We start from the raw sequence: 13,096 nt of genomic DNA on the forward strand, positions 1-13,096 counted from the left end.
TGGGTGATTTCGGGTTAGAAAAGTGTGCGGATCACTCACTAGTGGAGAATCAGCTGGGGAATAATCAACGGTGTAGCTTAAAAGTGCAGTCTCCAGCGAAAGATTAGGCGAGTGGCACAGAATTAAATCTTGCAGTGTAGGGAGCAAAGGGGTTGCATGATCAAATGTTGAGAATCATCTTAACACTTGTCAAAAATATTGCAAGTACACTTGGAGGTTGTTTATCGGTTTGCTGCAAATTTGGTTGGCAAAATGGGTGGCTACAAGGCGACACTTTATTGTTAGAGTCAATCCTTGTTTTTACCCTGTAGTTATGCATTTGTGACATATGCTACCCCATTTAGTGGAACTTCTACCGAAACATCTCATATAAACACAATTTTACCAAGTTTAGTGTTCATGATGTGTCGATGCGGTGCGAAAAATATGTTAAGATCAGAGAACGTTATCGACAATTATGCCTAGAATTCCCTTCCATTTGTTCCATTCCTTATTGTCGTTATGATATTTTTGAACCCCGTACATCAACTCACACCTTGCCCAACGGACATGAACGAGGATCCTAAGCTTCTAAAAGTGGTAATCTAGATGGATTTATCATTCGATGGAGTAAATTAGTATCACAAATACATAACTAGGAATAAAAAGTGGAATTCACTATTATTTTATAGATCTGCCCAGCACTTTTGTGATGCCAAATAGACGGGTAGAAACTGGCTACGACGATGAAAGAGTACAATGTTCATAGGAGTATTTCTTTAGCAGAATGCGTGTGTGATGTGGGTACAGTTTCCTGAAGCTCGAACTACAAGGTAAAATAAATTCACTGGACTACTCCCTCTCTCACAATTTATTAGGCGTGCTCGGTCGCAAATTTGATCAAGTTAGCGTTAGTTATATGTTATAAAATTTATATCATTAGAAAGTTTAGATGTTCTATTTTCTAGTGATATAGTTAGGTTAAATTGACGATCTAGAGGTACGGGGAAGACTAGTAAACTGAGACGGATGGAGTAAGAAGGTCAGATGTGCCTACCTTTCTTCGTGAGCCCTGCAGATATATTTGATGCTCAAATTGAAAAGATGAAAGCCATAAAAGTTTTTTTTAACAAAGCCATAAAAGTTAATCGTATGATTCGGCCGTGTGGCAGGAGAGCAACCTTTCAAATTATAAAATTTTGCAGCCCAATAGGCATGCATCTCTGGGCAATCCACTGACCAGCCAAACTCTTGTTCAGCGCCTATTTTCCCAACATTTTCATCATGATCGATCTGCACTTTGTTCTTCGATGAATCTAGATCTGCGTGTTCTTTCAAGCCGTCCTATAAAATATTCACTGGTCTAGTGGTTGTAGGACAATATCTTGATGTATTAGGGAGAATGACGAGAGTTGTTTTAGGAAAGTGATTGTACTAGTCCAACAGAAGCCTCAGTACTCCAAGATTCTTTGTCTGGAAGTTGCAGATAACTTATTCATTAACGAAGAATCGTATTCTTTTGGGTAGGCTTTCAGAGGTATTCGTGGATCAGCGATCCCTGTGCAAAGTGTCAGGTTGTTTATGCTGGTAGGGTGTGATTAGTGTCTAGCTAGACTTTATCGCCAGAACGATATAAACACATGCAGCAATTTTTCGTTTCTGTAAATATAGGGATTTGTTCTTGTTCCAACTGGGCAAGAAAATTGTGGTGGTCGATTGATGTTATTTGAGATTTAACTAGTACGTGGGGTCCTCTGTTATTCGACACAGCAGGAACTTACTGATGTAGCGAATACCCTGGTCCCTGGGTTGTATTGACATGAAATTAACTTGGAAAGTATGAAATTATTATACTCATCAAAGTAGAGCTACTTCATCTGTCCGGAAAAAAGTAACTCGGATTTTTATAGATTCACATTTATCTACAGAATGAAACACGCAGATACATACAAATCTTCACAAATTTGAGTATTTAGCACCGTTGTGCTGCCAGCGCTAGTTATGCAAAAGTTCATACCCGATCTGGACAACTGTCTTCTTTCCGTTTTTCCAACAAGGAACATGGAACAAAAAAATGCTCGATGTGGCTATGTCAAAAAGACTCGGCAGTAGCTCTGCAAAACCTTCCAGGCTGATTGTTCCTGAAGAATACAATTTTCTAAAGTAGATACGATACCTGACATACTCCGCTGGAAAGTCATCAGAAAACACCGTATTCAAAAAGATGTACAGAAACAAAGCTAGAAGGTGTCCACTAGCTTTGGAAAATGACTACCCTCGCGCTAATGCTATCAGTAATCGATCATTTCAACATGTAAGGTTGGTTGTTTTCACTTGATGCAGACCCAGTAGTTTAGTGCTTTCAAAAGAAAACAGGAGTGAGGAAGAACCGATGAAGTTTCAACAGATATGTAAATGCGCCATTCGCGGGACAAATAATACTCATATTTTAACCAGCAAGCTTTATCTATGACAGTACTGGGTTACAGAACCACATCATAAACACAAATCTCCGAGCCAAAGATATGAGATGCAAGTCCCAGGTACGCAAGTTCTTACTTAAGAGTGGTAGTAAGAGCATCAATGAAATGCTAAACTGCAGCAACTGTTGGCAAGAAAAATGTTTTGTCCCGATATAGTTAGCTTACATAATATTAGACGAAGAATAAAAAGATTACAAGGTAATAATAATGCAGTTCATTCCCTATACTGTTAGTATGCGCCTTAACGGCTTCGCTATTACCTATACCAATCCTTTTCTAATATACACCCTCATAATATACACAGGGTATGCACATTCTCTCGCCAAAAGGCATATAAGAAGAAACAGCAAATAAGTCAAATCTTAAGGGAACTTACATAATCTTTGCCTCCATTATGTACACAAAATTCTCATTTGCTGCAAACAAACTATAGTCTTGAACGACGGAGGTACTTGATGGGATTGAAAGGACCCAGTTGCCGTGCAGAAGACAATGCTGGTCGTCCATTCGGAGACACTGTTGGCTTGATATCCCATCCTTCAACATTTTTCGGAACGCAAACATCAAACATAATTTGGCCAAGGACTCCTTGGGGCTCCATCCTGGGTGGATAAGTTAGTTGCCGTCTCTGCTCCTCAATCAAAGAATCAGGTTCCCTGGATTCATTATGGTCCTTCGAACTTGGCAAGAAGAAGTGGTCACTGGGACTGTTGGCTACCCTTCTCAAGCTCTCATTTGAATTGGCAGCCACATTGTGTAGATTGCACACACAGTGCGCTATCTTGTACTCCTGATCACCTGCAACACTTGTGCGATTCAGCTGGCTTCTGTGGCAGAAGGTGACAAGAGCTTTCTTCAGTATATCATCTACAGCAGTTCTGTATTCCGCTTCATGTAACTTGTAATGGCCTGCGGGATATGAAAGTTATTTGGTTGTGAATTTAATCTACAATCATGACTCCCAGCAGAGAAGAAAATATCAAGGACTTTGGTTGATGAAACTGAAATAAATAGCCAAATATCTACAACAAGCTATAGGCTCTATGTAGCCTACTGCTTATAGTACTAAATCCTGAGATTATATTGTGATTGCCCTCATGACTAAGTATAAGCATCCAAACAGTCGTATCAAACACTTGAGCTCAGTATTGTGTCGATAAAATAAAAATTCTGAAATGCATGGAAAATCCTGTTAGCCAAGATAATGGAAATAATTACTTCATTATCCTTCTACTGTGATCTAGGTCTCTAGGACTTGAACTTATGGCCATGAAAGTTTGCATACCTATCGGGCAATCTTACTGCAATTAACAAATCCAAATATGATATAAATGCAAGGTCTTGGAATGCACACTGCCACAATTGTAAGCATGCAGAACCACATTTCTGATATTATATGTCACATTTTATGTTAGTAATCAATTGTCCTATGAAAGAAGACTAGACACTGAAGATAAAATAAAGTCGTACCAGTATGGGGGGAATCACTCCACTTGATTATTTTAACATCTGTGCCTAATTCAACCAAACGCCTGGCAAAACCACAGATAACATGGCATGGAGCAAGATCATCATCTTCCGAGCAGAATATAAGAACCGAACCCAACCCCTGCATTAACAATAATAAATTAAAATATTTGGTGTGGCCACTGAGGATGATTTGCAAAATCACGAAGGCAAAACCAGACTTACTGCTGATGAGTACAGTGTGTGCCAATATTCTGCACGCTGAGCTTCAATTCTGCTTGGGAAGAGAGTATCCATTCCAGATGCCAGAGCCTTTGCCATCAAGGAGCGTATCATGGATGGTTGAGACGAAGTGCCAATCACAGGATTTTGGAGAAACTGGGTGCCAACATCACTCATAAAATCCACTGGACCAGAGTCATAGATTTGCCCAGAGATACAGTTTCTCACCAGCCGATAGTCCTTCTGCAAAATGGGAAATTTGCGTCAACAAAGTTAAACATGTTCACCAACTAAAATTCAGTTGAACATGATGACAATGACAACTAAACTGAGACTTAAACATACAATGATGATGAGACACTTCAAGTATGTTCGGGCGATCAGACATATGCAGCTTAAAATATGCCAAGTCACAACATAATTAGAATGACAAATAAAGCGATGACTTCAACATACACTAAAATATGCCAAGTCACAACATAATTAAAATGACAAAGAAAGCGAGGACTTCAACATACACTAAGGATGAGAGACTTCAAAAACTATCCACACTAATGTGTTCCACAAAGAAAATAATAGGAACATACAAACTGAAGATGAAAACCTAGTAAACACTTTACTGTTCACATGTTGGTGAGGACTGTCTCTTGAGCAAGGAATCAATAAATGCAATAAAAAAAATCGTAGACTAAATCAAATAAATACTGAATTTTCATCACATGTACCCCATAGTAGTAATCCAATCTTGCATCCACATGTCATTTGGCAGAACAGTTAAATGAGGTTTTTTAATCTGTTCACATTATCCTAGATATGGAGAGAAATAAATATGCCAACTTCAGGACAAGAGGAAATAATGGAAATATCATACCATTGTTGCATCTCCTTCGCATTTTCCATCTAGTAACTGGAAAAAAAAAAAGCAACACCAGTCAATTAAATGTGAAAGGGCAGGGGATGGGTTAACTGCTACAATTACAAATAGATGATAGTCACAATCAGATACCAACAGAAAGAACTAAACAAACACACACCTGAATAACCTTGTACATGCATCCCTTTGAACCACCAGAAAAAGAAGCAAGCACAGTTGGTAATGGATTTACTTTCAATTCCTGAAACACAGGCATTCATCATAGCTTAGAACAAAAGTTATGTCAAAAGAAGTGCAACCCAGTAGAAAAAAGGGTAAAACTAGTCCCATTCCAGGATAGTTTGTACATTCTTCTAACAATACAGAAAGTTTATCACGCCAACATGTGAATGACTCAGATTCTAATCAGCAAGAAGATCATGTAGACATTGTTGCTTGTACAGAGTGCACAAAAGAAATGAAAAGGATTGAGATCCGAAATGTAAATATGTTTTCATAGGGTTCTCACTTTCATCTATACATTTTCTGCGTATACAGCATTTGAGTAAATAAGGATTCATAGGCGAAGTCCCATATCATAATAGTACCAGTGGACAATAGGCTAAATACTGTAGGAGTGATGCTACTAGCTCACACCCATGACTCCCTCTCTCTCCTAAAGAGACGTGCTTCACACACAACTCTATTCTGATGTACTTCACACGCACAGGGCTTATACTACCAGGAAGCTTGTGCTACTAGGAAGGTTTGTTAGATATCTCAAGTGTACCAAGCTTGGTTACATGGGAGGGGTGGTACCCTATATATATGCTTGTATATGACCCTTTAGATTGTTGCCATGTCGCACAATTCAAAACGTACACTATACTTCTAAAATACTCTATAAACTCTAGATATTTCATACTACTCCTAAATATCTCACTCTAGAACATTCCTTATTCTAGAGTTCTCTCTACATACCCTGGATACTTCACGACTAAACTAGCTCCTTCTACTAGCCAACTACATTGACAAGATTACTCCTAACAAATACAATAAGATCATTGGCCAAAACATCAAGGAACATGCAATTTTATTTATTATGTTCTTCATTTGAAGAACAGAGATACTAGTGCTTACTATGCAATGTGGTAATGACCAAGAAAAGAAACTAACCTTCGCCAGCGCACTAATAACACCACATGCTAGTGTTGCTGCTTTCTCAGAGAGATACCTGGAAGAAGAAAAGAATCAGCATAGTACCATCGGATGTACATAGGGATCTAAAGAGTGCAGAGTGCAGAGGAACCCATATGCCAGTTTACACCATAACCCATAAAGTAAAAGATAGTATTACAATGGAACCCACTCAAATGTCATTTCAAGTGAAATGCCTAGCTGAATTAGGTTTATGAAGCAACACCATAACCCATAGCGATAAATGATTTTTATGAAGGCACTGTACCTTTAGCAACATCTAATTTTGACACACTAAATCTAGTAACATATTCCATAGTAATTACTCTGATGTGTCCAGACAAAAATAGGAATGACTACAAAACTCTGTGTGGACCTCACCTCATAGATGTGCCAAACATTGTTAACAGATTGATGAAATCCATATAAATATTTTAGCTACTTTTGCTAGTTCAACAAACAACTGGAATAGTAGTTGTACACTTGTATTGGTGGTCATAGGGAATGTAATGCATTGAAATCCCCACTATGATAATAATAACAATCAAAAGAAACAGGTACGGAAGTAAAATAAACTTGGATCAGGGGGAATCCATAGCAAGTACTGACTGAAATTAAATCCAAAACCTAAAAACTGACGGTAGAAGGCATCAAGTTTTCAGGACATTCGAGCTTTACGCAGTTTTGATTACAATTCCAAAACCGATTCCTTCACGAAATTCGCAACCCCGATTACGCGCCAAAATCCTAGAACGACAACACAACACCTTCGACCAGCCCCCAATCAATATAGCTTAGCCAAACCTCCAAGCCTAGCCAAACTCCAAAGCAAGCATGCTCGCTAAGACGCTAAACACTCGCTTGCTGCAGTTAGGCAGATATTTTGACCTAAAAGCGTGCAAAGCGACAATATAAACCATGCAGAAGAGTTTAAATTACACAGCTACATCAATTCTCGAACTAAGAGGACCGACACCGCAGTGATGAAATACTCGGCGAATGGAGTTGACCGATGCAACACTACTAATCCACTCGAAAATGTCCTAGACAGCTAAACCTGAAGGCCGATGCCTAGTTACTTCTATAATTGGCATCGATAGACACAAAATTAGTGATGAATCTCTAAAATTGAACCTAACCGCAGCTATAATTACACTCGAGGGTGAAAGCATACGCTGCAGAGCTTGAAGCACCGCTTCAACTAGCCCGGACAAGTAATAGATCTCCCCGAATCAAACAGCTACAGGAGCAACAAGTAGGAGCGGGCGAGAGACTCACAGCGATACGAGGTCCGGGTGGCAGACGAGGCAGCGCCAGCCGAGCGAGGCGTAGAGGTCGACGAAGGGCCGCAGCTGCGCCTCGTCGCTCCACACCCAGGCGAAGACCACGACGACGCCCCTCGCCCCCGCCGGCGGCGCGGGCCCCCAGTAGAATCTGCCGCCGCAGCCGGGCCACATGGCCAGCGCCGCTCCTCCGGCAGAACCTAGGCGAAGCAGGCGGAGGGGGAGCGAGGGTTTGCGGTGCTGTCTCGGTCGTCCGGCTGGGAAGGGGACAAAGCTCGCGCAGGTGGGCTGGGATTGGGATTGGGATTGGGATTGGGATGGGAAGATGAGAAGAGGGGGAGTAGTAGGTCGCTTTGGCGTCTGGTTCGTCGCGCGCGGATTGATTTCTCTATTTATTGTTTTTTGTTTGTTTTGCTGGATGGATTTCTTCGCATCTTTTTTGCGGTTTCTGCACGAGTACGCCATTGGGTTTCTCCTCCGGCGCATTTATATTTATTGGATGATTTTAGTGGTGAGGGGTGGAAGGTATCCTACTCGGCTCGTTGGATAAAGACGAGGAGAGAGTATAGTCCGAGCACGTAAAAAATGTAACAATTCAATAATGTTTCAGTCAAACATGTGACATCATACTAGTAGCTCCATAGAAAAGCTAAATATCTTTTTTTTTTTAATAATGGTTAGCATCTGCAAGGACCATTTGGCACTTTTGTAATAAGTTGAAATTTTAAGTTAGTACAAACGGCTCTCACCTAACAACTCGTTTTTCATTTTCATATTTCGTCATTCCAATACCTTTCGATGTTTCGTCATTCCAATACTAACAAGAGGCCAATATTGTTTTCAAGCTTATAAAGCTCTATTATTCACATGTGGAACACTATTCGGATCGATAGAAGGATTGCACATTACCGAAATAGGGCCAAAAGTAGGGCTAGGCAAACACCTTCAAGTTGAGGGAATCAACAATGTTTTCATTAACCAAATAAACCTCGCAAGGATCGGGTGTGGACACTTTAAGTTTAATAAAAAAAACACATTTGTAGAAAAAACATACAAAATTGATTTATCCAGCAAATGCATCTCCTTGCCATTTTAATGACCGTATTAGTATTAACGTCACTAAAGGGGATAAGCAGCCATCTATTTTTTTCTCAAAAAAAAAAAACAGCCATCTAATTGTCTAAAAAATGGAGAGGCAAACCTCGCTCGCCCATTTTCCTCATGTTTTGGACACGGAGCTCTTTCTAACATGCCCAATAAAATCGCTCATAGTGTAGGTAACATATTGCAGCTATCATATAGCCAATATTATATATCTTCTAGAGTAAGACTGGTGTGGAAGCATTAGAAGAGAACAACAATTGGAATCAGTGCGTCTTACAGAAATATACGGGGCATGCATAAAGTTAAAGTTATCTATAATTAAGTTTGATTATTTTAAAAATATTTTAGCCCTATGTGTATTGTATTTTTGGGTGGTTGCTCCATTTGTAGAGAAGGCCCCAGGTTAGTTAGCCAACTCAAAATGCATGGGTGTGCTACTCCATGCTCCACCGTCAATGACGACCTGTGCAATGTCAGAACATGCTTAATTTTTCTTTGGATCATTAATCAACGACACCCTCAGATGCCACAAGGTTTAAGCATACATTGCAGGCACGCCTAAGCAAGTTTTACACTAGTTTGTTATTGCATCCACCTTCCGCTAGACCATGTTCAATCTTGTTTGCCTCTCGTCGCACGCGTTGGACTTCAAAGTCATCAAACTCGATCAGTTTATACACAGTTCTCTTAATAATAATAATCGATTTAGGTCGGTTGCAAGTTGCAACAACTCCCGTATAAGCAATTCACACCAACCTTGGTCTCTATCTTGCTGGCGTATCTTGGCTCTCTGAACTTGCCATCTCTTTAAGCATTTTTTTTGTATGTATGCACCGGCATGATGGGAGGCACTTGGTCATTCAACATTTTAGGAAACATTTTCTACAAGTACTTGAAAAGTAAAATCATATTTGAATACCTTAGTGGTATTGTGGTCGGGTGTAGCCGACCTGATTGCTAAAGTTTCTACAACTCGCAATCTATATTGACATATTAGCTTTGGTGAGAGTGATGTTTTGGCTCTTAGGTACATATGCTCCCTTTTTTGAAATGAAGAAATATCATAAATTTCAAACAAAAAATTCACGTGTACATCACCACATGCTACATGCGTACAAAATATTTCCATAGAAAATCGATTTGTCATTTGGGCTGCGAAAAAAAGGAGTGCTAAAAATAAGGCTTTTTGTGAAAAAATTATCATTTTTACATCCACCACAAGAAATATCATTTTTTCGTGAAACTGTAAGAACACGCATGGATTGTCGGGATTTACATGCCAATTTTTTTATTGAATTATCTGGCAGTTAGAAATATATTATTTTTTGGGTGGAGGGAGCATATCCGCTCGGTAGCTGAATTGAATTTTCGGAGATACTAATGAAACTATGCACATGTCTCACTCAATTGCTCATAAATGTTTAAATACCTTGGATAACGGCTGATATCAAATTGCCGCAGTTTTCAAGGAACCTTTAGAATTTTTCATTTTCTTGTATTCGTGTGCGCTTGTCATTGTTCCGTTGCTTTTTCCAAATTTTTGGGATGAAATCTAAAACTGAGCCTTTGGAATCATTTTATTGTTTAGGTAGGAAGAAAGCTCGATTAAGATTTGTGGTAAACTACATTCACCACTCTTTCCGAATATTTGAAATAAACCTCTCTCTAAATACGTGTGGACATTTTCGAGCGGTTTGAATACTTGTGTTTCTCTTTTATGGAGCTTTAAATAGTACATAATATTGGGCCCGCTTGTTGTCAGCGACTGGGCCTGAATATTCACTGTAGTAGGCCAGGTAGCTGAGCGAAGACTGCCTGGCGTTGCTCCTTAGTGGGCTTCATTGCAAAAAAAAATGTTAGACCAACCTAACAGCCCAAAAAATCCCCTAAATAACGACAAAATGTCAGCTTTTTTTATCCCTTTGCTTGCCGGCATAAAGTTGGATTACAATTTCTTTTGGCTCTATGTCAAGCAAGGCAATTTGCCTAATATGAGTGCCACCGTGCGTGAATTCGGTATATATATCACTCTGTTTCTATAATATAAGTCTTTTGACATATTAGATCTTGTTTGATTTAAGAAATTTGTAAAGAAACTAGGGAAAATATAACCAGAAGCGCCGCATAAGCCTCTCTTCTGTGCGGCGCTATAAGATTCGGGAAAATTAATCGTGCGTCGCTCAGCCATCCAGCCACCGGTGGTGCCAACCTTATCTCTTATCCTTTCACGACTATTTCCCACCACACAATCTCTTTCTGTCACCGTCGCGACGAGGGGAAGCAGAGGTCGCTAGTGCAGGGAGGGTCGACGAGCGCGAGGGCCATCGCCGCCGAGCACGCCTCGGGCGAGGCCACCGCAGCCGGCGATCACACTGAGTGGGGGGGCACCACCGCCGAACACACCTCGAGCGAGGCCGCCACTGCCGAGCACGCGGAGTGGGAGGCCGCCCCGCCAAGCACACTTTGACGAGTCCGCCGCCGCCAAGCAACCGTTGGGCGAGTCCACCGCCGACAAGCACGTGTCGGGCGTGTCCGCCACCGCCGAGCATGCGTCGTGGGAGGCCTCCCCGGCAAGCACGCTTCAAGGAGTCCGCCGCAGACAAGCACGCTTCGGGCGAGTCCACCGCTGACGAGCTCGTGTCGGGGGAAGCCGGTGCCGCCGAGAACGCCTCAGCGAGGTGAGTGCCATGATAACCCACAAGTATAGGGGATCGCAGCAGTCTTCGAGGGTAGTATAACCCAATTTATTGATTCGACACAAGGGGAGACAAAGAACACTTGGAAGCCTTAACAGCGGAGTTGTCAATTCAGCTGCACCTGGAAACAGACTTGCTCGCAAGAGTTTATCAGTAGTAACAGTTTTATAGCGAGCGTAGTGAAATAACAGCAGCAGAGTAACAAAGACAGCAGTAGTGATTTTAGTAAACAGCAGGATTAAAATACTGTAGGCACGGGGACGGATGATGGGCGTTGCATGGATGAGAGAAACTCATGTAACAATCATAGCAGGGCATTTGCAGATAATAATAAAACGGTGTCCAAGTACAAAGCAATCAATAGGCATGTGTTCCAATTATAGTCGTACGTGCTCGCAATGAGAAACTTGCACAACATCTTTTGTCCTACCAGCCGGTGGCAGCCGGGCCTCAAGGGAAACTACTGGATATTAAGGTACTCCTTTTAATAGAGTACCGGAGCAAAGCATTAACACTCCGTGAACACATGTGATCCTCACATCACTACCATTCCCTCCGGTTGTCCCGATTTCTGTCACTTCGGGGCCAACGGTTCCGGACAGCGACATGTGTATACAACTTGCAGGTAAGATCAATAAACAATGATGAAACAATAACATGTTCAGATCTGAGATCATGGCACTCGGGCCCTAGTGACAAGCATTAAGCATAACAAGTTGCAACAATATCATCAAAGTACCAATTACGGACACTAGGCACTATGCCCTAACAATCTTATGCTATTACATGACCAATCTCATCCAATCCCTACCATCCCCTTCGGCCTACAGCGGGGGAATTACTCACACATGGATGGGGGAAGCATGGCTGGTTGATGAAGAGGCATCGGTGGTGATGATGGCGATGATCTCCTCCAATTCCCCGTCCCGGCGGAGTGCCAGAACGGAGACTTCTGGCTCCCGAGACGGAGTTTCGCGATGTGGCGGCGTTCTGGAGGCTTTCTGGCGACTTCGACTTCTCCCCGTGCGTTTTTAGGTCGAAGGCATTATATAGTCCGAAGGAGGGCGTCGGAGGCCAGCCGAGGGGGCCACACCATAGGGCCGCGCGGGCCCCCCCTAGGCCGCGCCGCCTTATGGTGTGGGGCCCTCGGGCCTCCACCTTACTTGTCCTTCTGGCTCCGTCAGTATTCTGGGAAAATAGGGCCTTCTGCATAAATTTCGAGGATTTTCCCGAAAGTTGGATTTCTGCACAAAAACGAGACACTGAAACGATTCTGCTGAAAACAGCGTTAGTCCGTGTTAGTTGTATCCAAAATACACAAATTAGAGGCAAAACAATAGCAAAAGTGTTCGGGAAAGTAGATACGTTTTGGACGTATCAACTCCCCCCAAGCTTAGCTTATTGCTTGTCCTCAAGCAATTCAGTTAACAACTGAGCGATAAAAGAACTTTCACGAACACATTTGCTCATATGATGTATATATTCTCATGCTATGGCTAATACTTAAGCAGTTCATAATGAGATACATGCAAATAAGATCATCTAACAGCTATGTCAACCATGGAGAGGTACCAACAATTAATAATAAGCATCATGAATCATGTATATAAGCAGGATTGCAATGTTCATAAGAGAGTATGATAAAGTGGTATCTCGCTTGCCCGTATTTGATCGGAAAAACATAAATGCCTAGGCACCTCTGAAGTTCATAGAAAGACTAGAAGTAGTGATTGTCAAAGATAAAAGCATCAAAGTTATACCACAATCAATCATATTTTGAGACAAGCATATTATACTAAGAATGATAGTTGT

At 41.4% G+C, this 13,096-nt stretch overlaps 1 protein-coding gene across 2 annotated transcripts; it reads right to left on the minus strand.

Annotated features, from left to right (window-relative positions):
• Nucleotides 1-2,563: 2,563 nt before the first annotated feature.
• LOC127317741 (uncharacterized) lies at nt 2,564-7,831 on the minus strand. Of its 2 annotated transcripts, XM_051348341.2 has the most exons (7): nt 7,480-7,831; nt 6,181-6,238; nt 5,186-5,266; nt 5,023-5,058; nt 4,155-4,394; nt 3,933-4,071; nt 2,564-3,371 (listed from the first exon to the last, which is right to left on the minus strand). In XM_051348341.2, exons 1-7 carry the CDS (start codon nt 7,656-7,658, stop codon nt 2,890-2,892), a joined length of 1,215 nt encoding a protein of 404 aa, XP_051204301.1. In that variant the 5' UTR covers nt 7,659-7,831; the 3' UTR covers nt 2,564-2,889. The 2 variants fall into 2 exon arrangements, with proteins under 2 accessions (XP_051204301.1, XP_071680781.1); XM_071824680.1 differs by lacking the exons at nt 6,181-6,238; nt 7,480-7,831 and adding an exon at nt 5,534-5,554.
• Nucleotides 7,832-13,096: the final 5,265 nt, after the last annotated feature.

Source organism: Lolium perenne, chromosome 7, assembly GCF_019359855.2.
Source record: "Lolium perenne isolate Kyuss_39 chromosome 7, Kyuss_2.0, whole genome shotgun sequence".
Classification (NCBI taxonomy): Eukaryota; Viridiplantae; Streptophyta; class Magnoliopsida; order Poales; family Poaceae; genus Lolium; species Lolium perenne.

Coding starts and splice junctions, on each gene's coding strand:
- LOC127317741 (XM_051348341.2), bottom strand. CDS start 7,658: ATGTGGCCCGGCTGCGGCGGCAGATTCTACTGGGGGCCCGCGCCGCCG. Junction 6,239..7,479: donor CACCCGGACCTCGTATCGCT/GTGAGTCTCTCG, acceptor TTCTTCTTCCAG/GTATCTCTCTGAGAAAGCAG. Junction 4,072..4,154: donor ACACACTGTACTCATCAGCA/GTAAGTCTGGTT, acceptor TTGTTAATGCAG/GGGTTGGGTTCGGTTCTTAT.